Source organism: Suillus clintonianus, assembly GCF_016758775.1.
Source record: "Suillus clintonianus strain FC179 chromosome Unknown DEU56scaffold_16, whole genome shotgun sequence".
Lineage (NCBI taxonomy): Eukaryota > Fungi > Basidiomycota > Agaricomycetes > Boletales > Suillaceae > Suillus > Suillus clintonianus.
Genome location: NW_024539240.1, coordinates 43,030 through 63,091, shown reverse-complemented (window position 1 = coordinate 63,091; position 20,062 = coordinate 43,030). Strand labels below are relative to the sequence as shown.

Genomic DNA, 20,062 nt, shown 5'->3' with positions numbered 1-20,062 from the left:
TCAGCTCTTCAGATACGTAAGAAGCGATGTCGCGCTTCACGACATCCTGTGGAATATTGTCCATGGACAACCGTAGAATATGTTGAGGGCCTTCGAGCTCTTCATTGATATCGTGCAGCGGGCGAGACGTAACGAGAATCCGAAAGTTGGATGGGAGTTCAGTGATTTGGGGAACACCCTGGACCTGAAGTTTACCGGCAAGTATGCGGAGAAGGTTACGCCGCGTCTCGACTCCGCCGCTCTCGTCCAGTGCTTCAATTACGATCAAGACAGGCCCTACAGTTGACACAGAGGACTTCTTCAACGGTTCCATAAGAAGCTTGCGCCACTGCTGGACGATATCTGTCGTGTTCTTGAGCGCATTTGCATTTTTTACTGTGTTCGCCAATGCTCTTCTCATCTCCGGATCACAGTCGGCCAGATCGCGAGCGATGGTGGAGAAAACCTTCTCGTGACGCTTGTCGGCTTGGTTGTTCCGGTCAAAGCAGAAACATGAACCAAGCCCTCCCATGTCGTTGAACCAGTTAGCGATAGTGTGAGCGATGGCTGATTTGCCCTTGCCTGCAGGGCCAGATAGCCACAGCACACGCGGAGCAGCATCTCCGCTGTCGTTGATCCATTCAGTGATTTGGGAGAGAATGGCTGTGCGCGTCCCTGGCAGGCATTGTTTCATGGTATCTAGTCCCGCACCCGCTGCGTAAGCCATACTGCTGAGATCCAGTGTTTCACCTGAAGGGGTTTGAGTGGATGCAACTCAGAAGTATGTCGAACACTTACCCGTACACTGGACGAGATCGGCTACGTCCCGAATAGCTTGGTCCCGAAATTGTTGCATAAGCGCATCCAATGCGTCATTGTACTGTGTGATAATATCATCCGTCTCCGAGACAGCGTTTTTTCCGAGTCTCTTCCCTGCAACAATGGTATAAGATTTGTAATGTGCGAAGTGCAATAGCTCGACAACTTACAAAAGCTCTTTGTTTCCGAGTAATCCCTGATGAAACGTGCGCACTCCAGAGTCTGCTGGGCGATCCGTCCAACGATACCGCGCTTGGATGAAATCTGGCCGAGAGTATCGTCTTGTGACATAAAGCGGTAAACTTCATCTAATTTCTTGAGAAGACATTGTATAGATTGGTCGCGTTCTTCTTGAGCGAGTATGATCTGCACAGAGTCAACACTTGCTGAGCAGGAGGGCAAAACTACACGTACTGTGGATGCAGCGGACAGCACGCCCAGCGCCATCTTTGCGTATGGATGTACCTAAGCAACTTGATTAGTTCGCTCCCAAGAATGGAGAGTAGCCCATACATCCGCGATCTTCCCAATAGCAGTGTCAAAAAGTTTGAGGGGTTGGAGATACGTAGTCTGGACATCGTCTGCAGTAGCAAGGCCTGTTTGGGCATTTTTGGTGGCGGACACCGCAGATGTCGCACGTCCCCCGAGGAGCTTCATATGTCCTGAAGCTTCATGGGTGACCCGAAGTTCATCATCAACCAATTGGGGATCAAGAATTCCCTCCAAGCCGGCATTGAGAACCTGCACGACATCCAGAATTTAGAGACGGAAACCAGATCGTTTGGCGCGTACCTTTGCAGCAGATTCTCCGGATGTTCCTTGGTTCACACAGCCACTAGGGTTCGCAGATGCGGTAGGTTTGTCGCCATCGGAAGGAGGCAGATGCGATGCATCCTTGGTGGACCTCAGACATGTGAAAGATCGAGATCATGACCACACACCTCGATATTCTGACTCGGTGAAGCAACTTCAGGGTTGATGTTCTGGACAGCAGGGGTGTGGTTACGGGAACGCTTGAGTTTCTGCACAATATCAGCCATAATGAAAGTAAACATAGCAATCACGTCAACGTACAGAAACTTTTTTAATTACACTCTTCTTAATTTTGCGCACGGCCTGACAGATTCGGCCATGGGGCTGGCTCTAGATGAAGGATCCATCAGAGGCAGCGATGATTTTAGTAGTGCTCGTCGACGGTGATTTCATGAGGCACGTACCGAGCTCTCACCAGCGGTTGTTTCTCCGGATCTGGAGGGCTCTGGGGGAGGTTTCGGCCTATGGTCTTCGCTCATTGCAAATAGTCAAATATTGGGATCAGCCTGAAGGAAGGGAAGTGCAAGAACTGGTTGGAGAAGAGAGTGGTAGGTCCACAGGGATTTTAAATGCAATGGTGGAGTACTAAAAGGTGGCCCCATTCAACGAGGCGAACACCCTTAACCACAAGCCTCGAGGCCGCCTGCGGCAGCAACCAACACGTTGACTTAGAGCGCTAATCATTCAGCCATGTAATGAATGGGCATGGGAGCGTGGGTCGTGTAAGTGCCAGCGAAATGCATCGTCCATCATGCAACGAGTTTGATTCACAGGGTGCAAGATGGTTATGAGATGCATACATATGTGACATAACTATTCGAAAGCAATGACAATCAGTCAGGCTGAATTGGACTGGAAAATTGAAAGAACAAGGTCCACGGCGGCGGGTGGAGCGACTACACTTGCATATAACGCGCACGTCAGAGTGAGGTTTGAACGCAAATGAAGTACCGAGGACTCACCCGAATCCAGAACACGCTCACTAGTAAGTAGAAAGACTCGACAATCTGCAGCTCACACCGTCGGCTGAGCCGGAAAATGCCGAAATCATTCGCTAGGCCTAAAAAAGTTCTCAACTACTTCGTGTGTAATACAGTTGAAATGCTCATAATGCATACCGTTGGGACCGCCAAAACGTTATGCATTATGAGACATATGCAATAGCATATGTGTCACACTATTGTGACGCATGTGACCTCCGCCAAAAGTGTGACAGAAAATCGTCCATAGTAGTCCTACAGAAGTACATGTATTATACCGAGAAGAATCGTTCTAAAGAAGTTTGTCTAGCATTAAGTAGTTCTTCGCGTCGTAGGTTCGCGCGAAACTTAAGAAGTTGTGATGATAAATCAAGTGAAAATTGAGGATCACCATATTGCATGCATCCAACTTCAAGCTGCTGGCACAAATCGAGAATATTTTGATGAGTGATTGATGGATCCGCTTCGTCGTCGTCGTCGTCATCAGAATCAACCTCGATAACTTCACCATTTACAATGGCAATTTCGTGGCGGACCATGTCTGCAATGGATGAGTCACCACCTCCAAAAGCAGGACAAATATTGTTGTGTGGTATCGTACTGTCGTGATTACTTGCTAGCTTCTATACATAGTCGAACGAGACAATACTACTGAAGCAGAACAATAAATTTATGCAATACATTGTTGTACCTATTGTCCTGTCCTATCAATTTGGTACCTCATAATGCATATTGGCTATGCAAAGGTTATGCATTATGCAATATGCATTATGCGGTCAATTACATGGGAACACCGTCGGGATCCAACAAAGTCCATGCATTATGAGACTTATGCATTGTTAGCATATGCATTATGAGCATTTCAACTGTACTAGTATATCTACACGACAGCTGGCCGCATCCAAGGTACCCGCAGTCGAAAATGAACCTATGGTGAGTCTATGTGAGTCACTCCTTCTGAGGCTGAACCATGTCGGTAGCAAAATTATGCTGCAGGAACCGCAGAGCATAACTTAGGGCTTCAAAACTGCCCTTGCTCAGATGCAACAGGAACTTTCATTCGAGGTTCTCCTGTATCGTGAATGGCTCACCTGTTTGTACAGCATGCCACGGGCCAATTCGTCAACGACCTGGATATTAGATCAAAACAAAGTAAACTTGCAAGGCAGACTATACCCTCCGATCACGCCCGTCATCTCTGCACATACCACGAAGCAGATGGATCCACTGTGGCCACCGTGATTGACGGTGCTCTCTCTTTTTCAAGGCTGAGTGGGAGACCATGCCTCGGAGTCTTCCTGCGTGTTGCAGAGCTTGTCAGTGGCCAGTACCATTTCAAGTTGGTGACAGCTACTATGCTTGGTCAAGGGAAGAATGCGTGGCAGGCCGAGATTGATGCTGCCACAGAGGTGTGTAGTGTGTAATTATTTTCGTGACAGTTGATTGACGGGACTTTCGTAGCTCTCAGACTTCTTACGTTTGGGCGTCAAATCTGACGAGGAGCTCTAGGCCAACCAGCCTCCTAAGAACTCATTAGGATCACAGAAGTATGTCCCATCTTGTATGAAACCAGTTCCGATGCTTGGATAGCCGCATAGAGCATCGTGCGACTTCAGTGCAATTGGTGGCAAGCTTCCAGGTGTACGAGCAATTATCATTATTTTATGCGTTCTGAGCGAGCCATTTCTTAGCTCCCGCGCTCGTTGGTAATATAGCTGTCTGGAAGCCTTCCCCAGTGGCCATATATTCCAACTGCCTGATCTACCAGGAGGCCGGTGTCCCACCTGGCATCATCCAGTTCGTTCCTGGGCCACCTCCAGAGATCTGATGAAGCGCCACATTGGTACAGTTTTATGATGAGGAGCTGGCTGCTCAGTATATTTTGTTCGGTGCATAGCAATGGATGCAGCGGCTCGTGAGCGAGCATCCGCGAAATACGTCTACCTGTTTACGAGACATCATGAGCGCTGACTATCATATCTCGACCATTGGGCCGTATAGATCGTTGAGCCGCGTCGCGTGAGAGACATTTTCGCATATCTGTCAGATAATGAGTACCATCCAAAGCGCCAGTGCACACAACACGCACCAAACGCGTCTTCCTCGTCTCGTCCGTCCTTGCCTATCCCCAGATTACCGTAGTATTCTCTTACTCGTCGATATACGCTATATCCCATACCCTCGTACATCGTGATGGCCAGCGCATTGTTACAGCGCACATAAAGATCCACGAAGTAGCCTTTGTACGTCTCGTCTGATGCGAATTCGAGACGCTGGCACATGTTTCGTGCTAGAGAGAGACGGCGGTACTCTGGAGCGACGGATACGGCTGTGATGTGGCCATGCCATTCTGTTTGTGCACCTTCGGCCTTCCCGAGAACTTTCAAAGTGTTTGGTTTGTATCGGCTGATGATATGAAGGTGATTCACGCACTATAGCCTTGTAATCGGCCTCTTGGACTTTCTTGAGTGAAACAGAGGTCTGACCACCTTTGAAGGTAGGTTAGGTAGAAGGTGATACCGTACTGTCAAAAACTATGAGTTCCAAATCCATGGTCGAAGGTATGAGCGACTCGCAGTTTCCGTCCAGACATCCAAATTACTTGTGATTTTCGTTTTAGTGCGTGATGGGAGGTTTAAAGTGTGTCAGACTTACATGTTATTGAATCTGAACAGATCGTTCGCTTTGAAGGGCCTGAGGACGCTCATCAGAAGAGATAAAAGCTGCGTGGGTCACTGTGAAGTGTAGTTGTAAGGAAGCGCGCGTGATTGACAGGCTGACGTACATACAGCCCTACTGCTAATCGAACCCAACCTACCACCTGCAGTACTAAGTACTCCCAACGTCGATAATTGACATGTATAGTACCCAAATAGATGGGAAGTACTGTGATCACTAAATACCAGTGAGTCCACAGCTGTCCACACTGGTAATACTTATTGGTATTACAGCAATTTGAAGGAGGATCTGATTTACTTGGACACCTAGTGCATTGACGCAACCGAGCAACCGCCTAGACCCCTTCTCAGCTTCTCCCGCAAACTATACATTACGATCGCAATTTTGATCTGCACAATTATCTTCGATTCTAGCTTCAAGGAAGATGAAGTAAGTGTCCGAATGCGTGTCAACGGCCTTGGTTCCTAATAACGACAAACACCTGCCAGCAGTGCACGGAGTCCTAGCACATTCTGCACTCAACCCACTCACACACGTTCCCGAGACCCCAGGGCCCTTCGCTCCAGCTGGCTCGATTTCCGACATTGGCAATGTATCAACAGTTCTCCGCTGCATCATCCAACGATTATGGCCAAATGATAATGTCTGCACCTGCTGCAGGCCCTAGCACTGTAGCACCGCATGCAACCACCAATACCGCACCACCACCACCGCCAACGCCGAAGGCGCAGCCGCTTGTAGCGACCGGCAATTGGACGACTGAGCTCGTACAGCTTGCGAAGACAGCTGAACTCAAGTAAGTTATGCGCGTCGTTAAATTGGATTCACCAGCCGCATCGCGATACTGACTCAGTCGCTTACAGAAAACATTCCCTGACGCTGCAACTCCATACCGCTAATATAGTTGCTGCCCATAATACCCTCGAACAGAAGGACAAGGCAATTCAGGATATCAAGGAACAGAAAAATCGGTATGAATCGCCTTTTTCAATGATTCAGCCAATCTATCACACCGCTTTGTGTAATCTACCAGTTTGATTCGCTCATTTGGTGATTTCTCATGTATTGCTGACAGTGATTGCTAATCGTCTTCTGGCAGATTGGACAGCGAACGTGCACGGTTACTTAACGCACTAGCAGAGGTATACGTTCCGTTACTCATCCTTCTCTTATTAATCTAATACAGTTGTCGTTCTGACAGATAAATGCAGACCGTGACAAAGTGCGTTCCGTCGTCGGTATTAAACGTGCCATTTAGGGATATTGCTCACATGTTATCTTTCACCCAAAGGTGGATCTCCTCGAAGCATCCATCACACGAGAGTACGTACTCTTCCCACGTTCTCTTATCCCCCCCGCAGTTAATCAGCTGTGGATGACATAGATGTGCGGATCTGAGGCAGCAAATCCAAACCCTCCAAGAAGGTGAATATGCTATCGCAAAAACGGACGTTGATCGCTTGCGGGCCGAGCTCGGTCAGCCCCCGCTCCCCCCACTCCAAACTAAGCTTGATGAGAAGACATCTCAGTAAGTACAAGTTCCTCCCGGCCCAAGTTTTTAGGGGACCTTCTGTCCGGTTCAGGTGTGTGTGCGCCGCAGCACGTTTTCGGCGATCGGCGCCCCGCCACAGGAGTGTGGTAATTCCTGTTTTGTCGCACGGCGGGGTCGGGAGCTTTTACCCTTGCGTATTCTGGAGCAAGCGGCGCCTGCATGCGTTATTTTTGATACGTGTGCTAACCACCTTGTTATTCCCTAAACAGGTATTTGCGTGATCGCCGGGTAAATGGCGAGAAACGCACTGTGAGCGAGAGTCAACCAGATCATCAACCTAGTACGACAAAACGCCCACGGGGTCGGCCCAAGGGGAGCAAAAACCGTGGTGGCAAAGCAGGTGGCAACGCACCTAGCGGAAGTGCGAGTGCTAGCGGGAGTGCAGTGGCTGGTGGTGGCACTGCATGATTGACCAGTGACAGCTGACAATGGCCGCGATTTCGGTGTGTGATGGCTTGGCAAATGTGAATGAAGGAATATCATATGGCCACCTCGAACCTACGAGACGGTTTTGAGTTGTCTTCGCATGATTGATGGGGCAGGTGATGTAGTGACTTGGCAGCTTGATGCGGGAGCGGCGAGGGACGATCGCTTTGTGGGTTTGATATGGATTCCTGTGGTACCAGGCTGTACATCATATACAACATAAATGACCTTATTGACCTCCTTAGTCTGACGTGATTCAATGATCGTCTCCCCTGCGATGCTGTGCCGAAGCTTTATTCAACGGCTATCTTTGTGCCTTGGCGCGCGCATTTCTCATAGCGACCGCGCTAGATATGTAGCCAAGTTGACTCCGGAGTCCGCATTAGAATCGGCCTTGCCTTGGAAATGTGACTGAGGCGTCGATAATTCCGACTAAGATACCGGACACCGTGCGCAACGCACATGGTACATGGTAATCGGAGTCCAGAAATCCCCGTACTTGATGGACAAGTGTTCCTTAGATCGTGACCAGCCTAGACGTTCCTGTGTAAGTAAGTGACTTGAAGTACCCCTTGGTCGGACCACGCCACACGCCTACTGACATGGGATCATTGTACGCCCTAGGAGTAGGTAAGTGATACAGGGCATTATTAGATTTATTGGACAATCGATTCGTATATCCGACTCGGATGGAGAGAAGACGAGATATGATAGATATGATATGATACACGGGTCTGATACACGTAGATGCGTCAAAATGAGTCATCTTCCCCGCAACAATCGCGGCTAAGGGTGCTTGAGCGCAGAAGATCGTCGATGTAAACAGAATCAGAATAATTCCGGAAGCCGTGTCAGCATGACTAGACCGTCCCGGGCAGGCAGCCAAGTTAACCGACAGACGATTCTGGTGGTAACATTACGCAGGCTAAATGCATCCTATGAGGGATACTTGAAGTGGCGGGAAATTGAAAAAGTTATTATAGGTACTTGGACAGAAGATTCCATATTGGCGTTATAGGGAGTATGGAAGCTACCTTTAACGTTGTACCAAGAGCCGAAGAGAGTTGGAAGGTGTCAGCTGAGCTCGCTGTTCCGAGTAATGAAGGGAGCCGTTGGAACGTTGGCCGGCGGTATGGCGTGTGGTGATTGCGCAGAACGCGGCTGAGAGCGGTCGTATCGGCTAATGACACTGCGAGCGTTACGGTGCTGTGCCGGATATTACCGAATGAGCGACCGTTTAACATTAAATCCTAATTAGGAATTTTATTTAGTAATGAACCACCCTTTTGCGGCTGTGGCAATTCGTCACGCTTCATTCAGCACGCCGAGTCACCACAGCAGTGAAAAGCCGAAACGATTATGCATCCTCCGGCCCTTCCTTTCTAATCGCTCATGTCACTACTTGTCCATTTTAGTAAGTAACCGATCCGGCTCTCTTGCTGTTCCTCCCATCCGGTGTCCCTTTATATAACACCCCATTCAATCCAACATGAATCCCCCAAAGCTGTCTCCGCTTCAGGCTCTCTCTGCCATCATCATATCCACAAGACAGTCATGGTCCTCTCCACTTCCATCCACAAGGCGAGCCTCGTAGACCCTGCTCTACATTCACCTGCTCTCTTGGAGCTCATCGAAATAAAGCTTTCACGACCTGTTATCGGTATGTTCTCTTCTTACATTCCATGTCTTATTCATCCTAACAAGTTCCTAGAATATGTCGTTGATTGTGTAGTAGACACTGTTGACTACGCCATGGGTCGTCCATCATCATCATCTCGTCGTGGCCGCAGCATGTCTCGCCGCCCAGAGCACACCAAATTCACTACATTCGTCTCGAATGTTCTCACCCGAGCAGAAGTCACCCTTCCTACACTTCTCGTCTCGTTGGTTTACATCAATCGCGCCAAACCCCACTTGCAAATCGCCCTGGAGGAGTGGGCGTGCGAGCGCGTCTTTCTCGGCGCCGTAATGGTTGCCAGCAAGGTACATCTACTCCTTCCCATGCCACTCCCAACCCCTGACTGACTTTTTATCATGACAGTTTTCAAATGACTCCACACTTAAAAATGTTCACTGGGCGCTATGCACTGGCGTGTTCGGCAAACGTGATGTTGGTCGAATCGAACGAGAATTCCTCGACGTTCTTGATTTTGATCTGTCCGTGACCGAAGATGATATTCTGAGCCACCACGATGGCTTGTCTTCAGTCGCTCTTCCTTCGCACGACTTTCGCAGACTCGCAGACTATACACCATCCCACGCACATTCACATTCGCAATACCAGCGTTCACACCAAGCTCATTGCCCAGATTTGGATCCATCTAGCCCTCACTCTTCATCATCTGGGAGTTCGCCTCAGCCACTCACTCCCGAGGCTGTGGAAAACCCTTCATTCAATCCTGCCGTCAAGTCACATCGCGATTCGATGGAACTCGTAATTCCACCCCCACCACCGCCGAAGAAGTCGCTACATCCTTCATCCACACTTGACTTGCTACGCGCATTCCCTCTGCCTGTACCTCATTCGAATTCACGTTCTCAGCTTCCTAATTCCCACAAGCCGCACAATCGTTATTCGCATTTCCCTTTCAAGAATCCAGTGATGCAAGTCGCTGCGTAGATAACTTTTGTTTCTCCCAACACAAACGTCATCCCTTGCTCAATCGTTTTCGTAACCTTATTATGTGGTGTCGCTATATTTTTAAGACTTATTCCACATCTGCCTCGTGCTCAAAAGCTTATCGTCGCATATCCTACTATCGTCAAATACTATGATCAATCATTGATTTTATCTCACTCCCAAGCACATGTTCGACCGGGCCTGACACGTCCGCTGACTCCACTGCACGTATCAAGTGCCACGTTTGCAATTGAGGGTGTTGTGCACATGATGCAAATCATACCACTAGTAGAGTTTTCTCGCGCGTGCATCAAACTCATTGACGGTAAGCGCCTAATACCCGGGACCCGGAGTCCGATGAGATGATGTTGCTTCTTCGGCTTCGGACGTGAGGCTTGCAACATGCCACATTATTATCACTTTGGTCGGATGCGAAGCACGCAGCGAAGGGCTAACCGAGAAACTTCATATTACGAGGGCGAGGACCGCGTCACTTGGAAAATTTCCTTGACCACCGGACAACGGGATATCGATGTGTGTGGTGGTATGAAAACCCAAATGAAAATTCTATGAAAAGCGGACGTCGTGCGAGGACAGCCGCCGATATCATGAAAACACGTCGGTCGGTCGCGACCAGCCCAAGTTACCTTTGTTTTTACTTTGGGTATATATTTTTACGTCATTTTGCTTACGAGCTTTTGATATTAAATTTATTGTCCTCTTTACTTCTATCATGGTCAAGTTGAACCAATATACTTCGTATATGCATACCGCAAGCATATGTATTTACTTGCAATTGATTTCTCACGAGGAGAATCCCGTACACGATGCCTAGTCATTCACAGCTGCACACAGCACGATCGGGCACAGTGCCACACGTTGCGCCCGCGAGTCAAATACCACAAGTCACATCTGCAGCATTTCTTTTTCAGGAACGGTCGACAAAACCCTAACCGCGAATCTCCTGGAATTAGGTTGTTCTCTCCTGCCCAGTCGGAGTATACGTATGTCACAGGGCAATCGGCTTGCGTGTTTTTTTTCTCTTGGGTGGGTTGGGGGTGTGACATAATAATCTTGACAAGTGATTGGGTGTGAGGTACCTTGACAAGTGACACTTACGGTTTTTTTCAATGGGCGTCCATCAGTGGGAGAGCCGTCGCTTCTGGCATGAGTTATGCCCGCAGCACCGTGACCGTGTACGGTCATTCAATTTCACGCTGCGGGATGTCATTGCACAGCAGAAAACAGCACCTTACTACATGGTGTACACGGAAGGCGCCCGCACTGCATACCCCCAACGGCCGATTGGCCTTTCATTCCTGTACGTTCTGGAGTCGTTCTATTAGTATTACGAGCGGTTAGCTGATAAGCAAAGTAATAATAGATTCCGTTTTCAATTGACGCCAGCTCCAGTGCGGGAGTATATGGCTCAACTTTGCTTCGAAACGCAGGCATGGTTTACTTTTACTTGAGATTTTGTTTCCGAGTCGACGACGCCGGCGGTTCGTCAGTGGGAGAGGTGTGTCATGCGTCGTTTCTGGTAGGCCGCGCAGCAGCACCGTGTATACGCCTCGACTACCACCGCTGCGGGAATTACTCAACGTCGTCGAGGCAGCGCTTAGGCTTTACTACATGCTGCACACGCCGAAGCCGCCCCGGGCCGAACCCTTCCAATGGCTTCGGTCCTGTACGTCCCAAGTAATCGGAATGCAATGATACTATCACAAGCTCCAGATAGCTGATAAGTCTCAGCTTCCAGGGTTTGCGCACTTTTGCTATCACCCATTCAAACCCGTTTAAGGGAAAGCTCTATCTCGACCCGGCTTCACTAGTACTACGAAACGGCTACTAGTGGTTGATTGTCCCTCATACATCCGCTGGCTGTCAATGACAGGCGGTACATGTATCGAGTAATCTGATAGGTCTATCTTGACTGGGGTTATGTGGCTTTTGCGTATTTTTGCTATTGTCCGCTTGATTCGGATGCATATGGGTTTCATACACCCAATCCGTTAAAGGGATGGGCTTCGTACACCAGGCCCCAGGGATGGGACACCTCAATCCGTTAAAGGCATGGACTTCGTACACCTCAATCCGTTAAAGGTATGGGCTTCGTACACCTCAATCCGTTTCAGGGGATGGCACAACAAGCTTCGCAGTTATCTACGACCCTCGTTATGAACTCTTCCGCAGTGGTGATTAAGATCGTCTATCCGGAATTCCTGCTTCATATTTCCAATATCACCCTTCAAAACGTTATGCCAAGTTAACGGGCTTAGCTAGTGGCGTATCTGTATCATCGTTCGAACTGAGATGAGATACGTTGCTTAGACACCACCTTCGTTCCCGCGTCCAGTCTAGTCCCTTGATACGTGCGACCTTGCATGCCACTCAAGTTAGCACATATCCCTCTGAAGCCGGTTCTTCCCCGCACATCGTTATCTAAAAACCAAAAGTTGCAAGAATAGATCCTAAGAGCACTAATAACACCACACAATTATTTACGATCCACGATCCAGAAACAGGAATAGCGACTGCTGTTTACATTGTTGAAATCCACACAAGCAAAATTCGTTGAGATTAGGGGATGTAGATCTTCGAATACCCGTCCACGCTGTCAATGGAATGTCAATAGAGTATCTCGGTAAAGAAAAGTACTCACTTTCTTCGACAGCAGGGACACGTGTGCGTGGATGCTGACGAACGGGACGCAAGATTCTCGCGGCAGTCATCACACACCGCTAGACATCTGCCAGACAGACGAATCAGCTTTACGTCGATTCTCAGGTGAAATCACACTCTGTTACTCACCGACATGGCCAACATATGATTTGGCGTGGCTCAACCGTACATATCACACAATTTCTCCTCGCCTCGTCGTTTGGGTCTCCATGCGTTCCAGTCCCGCTGGAAGACGATCGTCGGATCGCAGCAACGTCGGACCAGTCGCTAAGAAGGCTGTCACTGCGGTGAGAAGGCACCGACATAAGGTGCTGGAATCGTTGTCTTGTCATTGGCAACGCCGAATCATGCGTCATGTGTGCCACCAAAACCGAGGCAGAAGTCATGACCGAGGGAGCGGAAGAGAGGTCCGAGAACAAGCTGACGGTCTCGTTTGTGTCTTGGCGTAAAACTTCTTCTTCTTCTTCTTTTTCCTCTTCTCCTTCCTCTTCCTCCTCGCTGTCGTGCCCAGACCTCCAAGAAGTCGGGCTAGTAGAGCCGTTCCGCTCCGCTTCAGAAGGGTGATATTCAAAATCTTCATCCTCTTCGTCCATGGGTTCTCCCCTAATGAATCGTTCGTACAACTCTTCTTCTTCTTCGGCATCATCGGCATCTAGATCTTGATTCCGCTCACGCCTGGTGCCCTCGCTCCTAACAACCAAGCGCCTCGGAGGGAAATGAGGCACCCTCCTCGACCTCCACCGAAGCAAACTCCAAACCTTCCCCACCAACCTCCTCACACACCGCACCACACCCACCCCAAGCCTCCCAAGCTCCCTACACCAAGCCATATCCACCCAAATATCCCCTCCAGTCGTGATCACCCTCACATTCTTGATTTCATTCGAAAACCCGTTCTTGAAGCGGCGCTGTTTGATAGAGCCTTGGACAGCTGGAGAGAGCGAAGCTACTCCCAGGCGATTCAGCTCGATAGTGCCGTCGCTTAAAGGAATAGGCACGGGCGCAGCCACACCCCCTACTTGGTTCCCGAGGCCCATGACGCTCGACGCCTCGAGGCTCGCAGTACCCATGCGCAACAACGCCACCGAGAAATCTTCATCCCATTTCGGAAGAAGAGCAGCTTGGTGGCCGAATAGGAGACGGGAGACCTTGCCCTCTGTGACAATCTGGGTGAATGCGTTGAGGAAAAGGGCGAGGAAGACGACTGCGATAAGGGTGGATTCGAATAAGCAAGGTACGTAGTTGAGCAACGGGTAAGATGAATCTGATAGCCAGAGGACTGAATGGAAGTGGGTGAGTGCGAGGAAGGAGACGAATGCTGATGGGAAGAGGCGGTGGGATGACCAATCTTGCTTGATCCCGATCAAGTGGATGATTGCGAGCTAGAAAGGGGTGTTGGGTTATCATCCTGAGGCGAGGCAAGATAGCCGGCGAACCTGGAGCAATGGTAGTAGGATAGTGAATACTACATGCTTGTCTGGCCGAGAAGTCGAGCCTTCGAGCTTTATCCAGTGAGTCACTGGGGAAGAGTAGGTGTGCAAAACAAATGCATAGCCAAACTTTTTTTCCTTCACGTGAGTGAGTGATGTTGGATATTGCGCTAGAACCGCACCAGATTAAATGGTGAAGGGCGGTGCGCTCCGCCTTCTAAACCATGTGTTAGTCCTTCCATGCATAAGACGCCACAGACAGAGCAAAAAGTGGACCAGCAGAGGTCGGCTGTTTCTCTTTGGGCGACGTAAGTCCCAATTGACTGTAACCATGACGAGTTGGATGTTGGAAACTTGTCTGCTGCTTGAGCGAGGACGATGAGCCATATAACGAGCATCTTGAGGATGAAGTATAGGGAAGGCAACCGCAGCACGAGACGGCCCATTGAAGACGACAAATCCAAGGGGAAAACCAACGGGATAGTAGAATGCGGGAATGCACGGAGCCCTGCTGTACGAGAAAACCGGCCGATAAACTGATCCCTAGGAGGAACTACGATGTTCCGAATACGATGTAAGAGAACCGCCTGGTGCGCAAGTCAGTTGCAGAACACATATATTACTCGGGGGTACGACACACCATCAAGATTAATCCAAAAACATACCAAGATGTCAGAAAACTCCAAGGACCTGATAAAGGTGAGGATATGGGTGGGGGAGGCTGTAAGATTAAAAATCCATTGGAATCCAGGTCATGCCTATCTGCCAAGGCAAACAAATTCTCTGAACCCTGCATCCTCCATCTGTCGTCTGTGCCCCACCTCCGCATGCGACCCAGAAAATGGGCTGGGTAGGTCAATAGTGTGAAAGATGCCTGGATAACACTTGTTTTTGCAAGTCTGAATACTTCACCGCCTGTAGCATTCGCTAACATCACCGTTAAAGCGAGAAGGAGAAGAAGAAGAAAAAGGAGATGTGGACGAAGCAGCCAGCAGATTTATCAGCCTCGTTGTTAGAATCGCATCATCCCGGGATTAAAGCCAAGAGGTCTGTTGGAGTAATGATGCAAACTGGCAAAAGGGCTTCCGAAGTCGAGAATCAATAAAGTCGCTTAGTCAACAGCACAACACCACATCTCGACATCTTTTCAATTGACACCTAGACCTTTTTTGCAAAAGGCGTAAGTAGTTTAAGCAACCTTGAAGAACACTTACATGCTCGCAGCAGCTTACAGAAACGTCTGCAGGCACTCCAACACGCACAAGGCACTCCTGAAAAGCTTCACAGTCTCAAAATGTGCGCGTCACTTCTCTATAACGCCCAAACTTGATCCTACTATTCGTGAATTCGTGTCTTGTCTGGCTCAGAAACAACCGAGCTTCAGAGTATCGTCGAAAGATGTGCATGTACTCGCGCAGCCTTCTGAATTCTACACAAACCTACTCGTAAGCACTCGTATCCTTTCTTCATGAGGCTTTCTGATGATGCGCATCGTAGAACATCATCCGCCGTGCACGCCGGCGGATATTTCTGTCGTCATTATACATTGGTTTCTCAGAGACAGAACTGGTGGGCACATCCATATATTTCGCAGCCAAGAACCATATTCTAAACAATTACCAGATAGATACTTTAGACGATGCACTTCGGAGAAATCCAGGTCTGCACCTCTACTTGAACTTGGACTACAACCGCTCAACTCGACCTGGCCCATCATCTCCCATTCTCTCCCTTCTTCCCCTTCTCCGGAACCACGAGCACAGAGTACATATATCCCTCTTTCGGAGTCCAAAGCTCAGCGCAACGATGGGAAAGATAGTCCCCCCTCGATTCAACGAAGGCTGGGGTACCTGGCATGCTAAAATCTACGGCTCAGACGACGAAGTCATGATCAGCGGGTCAGTCATCTAAGCCTCCCAAAAAAAAACCCATCCACTAACGCAAACCAAAAAAAACCAGAGCAAACTTGAACAAGGCATATTTCTCAAACAGACAAGATCGCTATCTGCATTTCAGCGCCCAACCCGCTCTCGCAGATTACTGTTTCTCCTTCTTGCAGACCGTCTCTGGGTTTTCGTATCGCGTGCTGGCAGCGTCAGATGGACATGGACCGGTTCTTCATTGGGAAGACACGTCTGTTTCGCCTTGCCGGATTCAGGCAAAGGCGGAACGTGTGTTGTCACAGTTTCAAATGAAACATCTCCTTTCTTCTCCCAGCAGTACTAGTGAAGAGCACGCAAATTCGGATGTAGTCATCTTTCCTGTTATCCAAGCTGGGCAGTTCAATATCCGAGAGGAGGAGCTTGCGTTGTCGATGCTCTTCGATCACCTGTCATCTCGCGAACGCATTGGCAAACAACCTGTCATGGATCTAACAAGTGGCTACTTTGGGTTATCCAGAGAATACCAGGATCTGATCTTGAAATCCGACATTGGATGTAGTATCATAGCAGCTAGCCCGAAGGTAAGTTTTTTCCCAAGACCAGTTGGCTGGCTGGTAATGACGTAACCGTTCTCAGGCAAATGGTTTCTACGGGTCTGGTGGCTTGTCTGGGCTCATCCCTGAAGGATATACTTTATTGGAGCAACGCTTTATGTCGGCTGTAAGAGCCGCGAGCCGATCTTCTCCTTCGAATGTTCCAGACGGTCGTAATATCAGCCTTGGAGAGTGGGAGAGGGATGGTTGGACATATCATGCGAAAGGTGAGTTCTGTATTGCGTTTTGGGGTGCTGGACCTCATATCGCCGCTCCTCTAGGGATTTGGCTCTCTCCTTCAGTGGACTCACCGCCAGTACTTACGCTTTTTGGGTCGACGAACTTGAACTCACGTTCAGCGAACCTTGACACAGAGTTGTCTTTCGTGATGGCGACTTCGTCTGACGATCTGCGTCAGAAATTGCATGAGGAAGTTCAGGGACTGAACCGGTGGGCGGTGCCTTGGAGGGGCGGAGAAAGAAAGGTCAGGTGGCGCACGAAGGCCATTGTGGGTCTCGTTGGTGGGATGTTGTAGGCCGGTTACAGCTATCACTGTCATTTCGCGTCATTTCTGCTGTCTTTCACTAGCAGACAAAGAAGTTGTCGAGGAAATACAACTGTTCAATGGTACGAACATTACGAAACGTCTACTTCACTCGGGCTTGGATTGATACTGGCAGTGACGTCGGCCGTTTGGTTCTTGGCCTCTTTGTTGTTGTTGTCACTCGATTTCTTGCTGCCTGTACCTCCTGGAACCGAAACATACTCAAACTTCCGAGTATCCAACGTCAGAGTAATAGGTCCCTATGCACACGTATGCATCACTGCATAAAAAGCCCGAACAATAATACCCCATACCTCATTTGTCAATGAGACGTTCATCATAGCACCGAATTGCCCATCTGGAAAAGTACATTAAGCACGACATCGTGCATTCAACTAGGACGAGCCGACCTTGTATTCGATCTGGCACGTACAGCTTGCGCATCTTCTCAAGAAATGTCGCATACAGTTCTCTGGAGGCGTTTGAGGACTGCAGACTAACAATGCGATCGCCGTTAAATGATGAAGAAACGAACTTGGCGCACCATCGCGCGATGAAAATCAGGTTTGTTGCCCTTGGTAGTGTTCGCCATTAGAGTGAACTGGGAGACGCAGAGAACCTCTCCGGCGATATCCTTCACGCTCGATTTCCACATGATATCATTGGCATCGAAGACACGGATGTTGAGTCTGTAGTACTACTGGTTAGCGCGAGGACAAGATCGAGGATGCGCGTTTGTCCTTGCATTTTGTTTGTCAATGATTCGACATCTGCGAGGGTGTCATCTGTCCTGCGCGAGTACTATAATCGCTGTCTGTACGGAATGAGGGGGAGGGTTATCCGTACCGGTACCGATTCCAACTAGGACCATCAGTCCTCGGGATATGCTTGAAATTACATTTCCGTCGACTGTGATGGCAGGTTAGGTCAACTTTGGTATATTAATCATTTTTCACCTGATACCGAAGCTGATGCGACGCGTTGAACGACAGCTCTCATCTTGTAGCGCGTCGATGCTTACGCCGGGTCCGATGCAAGTTATTGTGCTTAGTCAAGCAGATTGACTCATCACCATCACTTTGAGCTTACGCGTTGGGCATGACTCATGACTCAATTGCACTGTCCATCCATCAATATTTAGCGAGTCACGTATGATGCTGATACGTGTACCCGGTGGGGAACTCTAGCCACGTCCAAAAATACGACATTCGCTGACAAGAATCGGACGCGACCTCGGCGCCCAGTCACGGTCACCCATCGCTGTCCACTGACTCCATTCATGACCATCAGCTCGCCTAGTAACACTACTGAATGATCGGAAGAGAAGCACGAGTACGTATTGTCTCAGGATCAGCTCCAGTAGACCTGACAGACACAAAGTGTCTTCTATAAATTAATATTCATATAGCGCCCTTTCATCGTTTCTGGTAGCTTGTTATTTCCGTTACAGCTCTTGTCACCAATCGAGATCATTGCTACGTCAACAGGTTGTCACTACCAACTCCAATGGTCCCAGAAATTCTAGGCCGTTCCATAATCATTTCAAGTTCAAAATCTTCAAGTTCACCGTTCCCATCAACACGACACCCATCCTAACTCAATAACCAGAACTCCATGGGGACTGGCCTGGTATTTCATCGCATTGCAATTTCCAACCGCAGATCTCTAGCTTGTGCATATCATTATTATATTTGCCTCCGTGTCTTGCCCACGCCATCGCAGATCATTCATCAACTCTAGCAGATAGGCTTGGTCAGCGGTGCCACAACTATGGTAGATCTGCGCAGCGCGCGGAGATACTTCTGGCACGGGGAGTCGGGGACTGCCTACATATTTCACATACCCGCATTGCAAATAATTCACAACTCTGGCGTACTCAGGTCTGCGCTCGTTCCAGTTAGACAACACGAATATATCGGGCTGAACTAGAAGGTCAATATACAATGTACGTGGAATTCGGGCCCTTCTGGAGTACGCACCATGCTTTACTCCTCTGGCTGCCGCTGGAAAGTTCCACTTTACGGCAAAGCTCCCTGATATCTGTCTCTTTGAGGGTTCAAGAGCTCGGGAAAGGCTTCATGAACTGATCATCAAGGTACAGCGCTCTCTTACATGAAAAACTAACGTCATTAAACAACTGTATCAGATTGTTAGGACTCCGACCGAGGATGCTAAAATATGTAAGTACTGACCTTGCACAGCTGTTATTAGGCACACCGATCTGGGCGTTCCTTCATTAAACCCGGGTGATCGCGTACTGTCCGATGGATTCGGCGAATTCCACATTTCAAGTCGTGCTCTCAGGAAGCGAGTTAACGTTGGCATCTTGCGCCCAGATTGCAGGGGTGTCGATGGAACTGATCAGAACCGCGGTCTTTTCGTGGTCCCGAGGTGACGTAGGCACAACAAAGATCGGAGTCGACGGGACCCTGACTGGTACTGGGCTTGTCTCTGCGTTTGTATCGTGAGTTTTTGGTTGTGGGGACATGACGTACCCGATGTTTTTAGGCCTAAGATTAAGGTTTCTGTTGTCCAAAAACTTGGCAATTGTTAGACGAACACTGAGGTATGAGAACAAGAAGAAAATGATGGTCACAAACGGACCCATTCACGGCCTGCAGGACCATCGGATCCCGTCAGGGGTCTACGCGATATATTTATGAGCTGTCGAGATGAAGACAACGAAGGCAAGACTCGCAGAGAAATGGAAGACACCATTCTCCTCGGTCAGGGTGATTTCTTCCCTGGTCTGCATGTGACTTGAGTTCGCGCTGGGATTCGCAGAGCACATGAGAGTCTTTCACCTTCAACTTCAGGTAAGTTGCAGCACCAACAACGTTCCCTGTGATTTCGCAAACGCTAGTCTATGCTTTGCTTGAGAAGCTATCGTGAGCATGTTTTCGGCCCTTGGTCAGACATGACTTATAGGTTCGATTCATGTAGGTCACTGGCATGCCAATCAAGAACGCAACTGTGATTTGACCGTGACAGTTCCGGATTGAAGACTGTGCTCGACAGCGGTCCCGGACTTCCTGGATCACATTTGATCTACCACCCAAACA

The 20,062-nt window shown here is 49.0% G+C and overlaps 8 protein-coding genes across 8 annotated transcripts; 4 read left to right on the top strand and 4 right to left on the bottom strand.

Moving 5' to 3' along the window:
* Positions 1 to 2,843: 2,843 nt before the first annotated feature.
* Positions 2,844 to 3,134, bottom strand: DEU56DRAFT_786916 (uncharacterized protein). The gene has a single exon (XM_041352392.1). The coding sequence runs from the start codon at positions 3,128 to 3,130 to the stop codon at positions 2,864 to 2,866; it is 267 nt and encodes an 88-aa protein (XP_041211301.1). The 5' UTR covers positions 3,131 to 3,134; the 3' UTR covers positions 2,844 to 2,863.
* A 182-nt stretch (positions 3,135 to 3,316) lies between these two features.
* On the top strand, positions 3,317 to 4,166 carry DEU56DRAFT_899691 (uncharacterized protein; the record flags this gene model as incomplete). Its single annotated transcript, XM_041356488.1, has 4 exons — positions 3,317 to 3,429; positions 3,467 to 3,524; positions 3,695 to 4,000; positions 4,053 to 4,166. The coding sequence occupies 4 exons, from the start codon at positions 3,317 to 3,319 to the stop codon at positions 4,098 to 4,100; spliced, it is 525 nt and encodes a 174-aa protein (XP_041211300.1). The 3' UTR covers positions 4,101 to 4,166.
* On the bottom strand, positions 4,167 to 5,376 carry DEU56DRAFT_978708 (acyl-CoA N-acyltransferase). The gene is made up of 5 exons (XM_041359714.1): positions 5,247 to 5,376; positions 5,168 to 5,192; positions 5,025 to 5,115; positions 4,681 to 4,971; positions 4,167 to 4,631 (listed from the first exon to the last, which is right to left on the bottom strand). The coding sequence occupies exons 1-5, from the start codon at positions 5,297 to 5,299 to the stop codon at positions 4,540 to 4,542; spliced, it is 552 nt and encodes a 183-aa protein (XP_041211299.1). The 5' UTR covers positions 5,300 to 5,376; the 3' UTR covers positions 4,167 to 4,539.
* Positions 5,377 to 5,759: 383 nt separating this feature from the next.
* On the top strand, positions 5,760 to 7,566 carry DEU56DRAFT_786910 (uncharacterized protein). The gene is made up of 7 exons (XM_041352391.1): positions 5,760 to 6,066; positions 6,134 to 6,241; positions 6,370 to 6,412; positions 6,472 to 6,492; positions 6,562 to 6,593; positions 6,655 to 6,798; positions 7,032 to 7,566. The coding sequence occupies exons 1-7, from the start codon at positions 5,861 to 5,863 to the stop codon at positions 7,228 to 7,230; spliced, it is 753 nt and encodes a 250-aa protein (XP_041211298.1). The 5' UTR covers positions 5,760 to 5,860; the 3' UTR covers positions 7,231 to 7,566.
* Positions 7,567 to 8,566: 1,000 nt separating this feature from the next.
* Positions 8,567 to 10,103, top strand: DEU56DRAFT_786903 (uncharacterized protein). The gene is made up of 3 exons (XM_041352390.1): positions 8,567 to 8,908; positions 8,960 to 9,231; positions 9,290 to 10,103. Exons 1-3 carry the CDS (start codon positions 8,803 to 8,805, stop codon positions 9,866 to 9,868), a joined length of 957 nt encoding a protein of 318 aa, XP_041211297.1. The 5' UTR covers positions 8,567 to 8,802; the 3' UTR covers positions 9,869 to 10,103.
* Positions 10,104 to 12,305: 2,202 nt separating this feature from the next.
* Positions 12,306 to 15,043, bottom strand: DEU56DRAFT_786894 (uncharacterized protein). Its single transcript, XM_041352389.1, has 6 exons — positions 14,621 to 15,043; positions 14,163 to 14,567; positions 13,987 to 14,109; positions 12,680 to 13,932; positions 12,531 to 12,617; positions 12,306 to 12,482 (listed from the first exon to the last, which is right to left on the bottom strand). Exons 1-6 carry the CDS (start codon positions 14,912 to 14,914, stop codon positions 12,449 to 12,451), a joined length of 2,196 nt encoding a protein of 731 aa, XP_041211296.1. The 5' UTR covers positions 14,915 to 15,043; the 3' UTR covers positions 12,306 to 12,448.
* Positions 15,044 to 15,194: 151 nt separating this feature from the next.
* On the top strand, positions 15,195 to 16,991 carry DEU56DRAFT_731670 (uncharacterized protein; the record flags this gene model as incomplete). The annotated part of the gene is made up of 6 exons (XM_041348226.1): positions 15,195 to 15,425; positions 15,478 to 15,549; positions 15,604 to 15,878; positions 15,940 to 16,444; positions 16,500 to 16,683; positions 16,738 to 16,991. The coding sequence occupies 6 exons, from the start codon at positions 15,195 to 15,197 to the stop codon at positions 16,989 to 16,991; spliced, it is 1,521 nt and encodes a 506-aa protein (XP_041211295.1).
* A 194-nt stretch (positions 16,992 to 17,185) lies between these two features.
* On the bottom strand, positions 17,186 to 18,046 carry DEU56DRAFT_853258 (D-Tyr tRNAtyr deacylase-like domain-containing protein; the record flags this gene model as incomplete). The annotated part of the gene is made up of 7 exons (XM_041355218.1): positions 17,957 to 18,046; positions 17,847 to 17,909; positions 17,746 to 17,785; positions 17,545 to 17,689; positions 17,411 to 17,489; positions 17,315 to 17,358; positions 17,186 to 17,260 (listed from the first exon to the last, which is right to left on the bottom strand). Coding segments are annotated over exons 1-7 (489 nt in total), but the record flags the coding sequence as incomplete, so codon positions are not given.
* Positions 18,047 to 20,062: the final 2,016 nt, after the last annotated feature.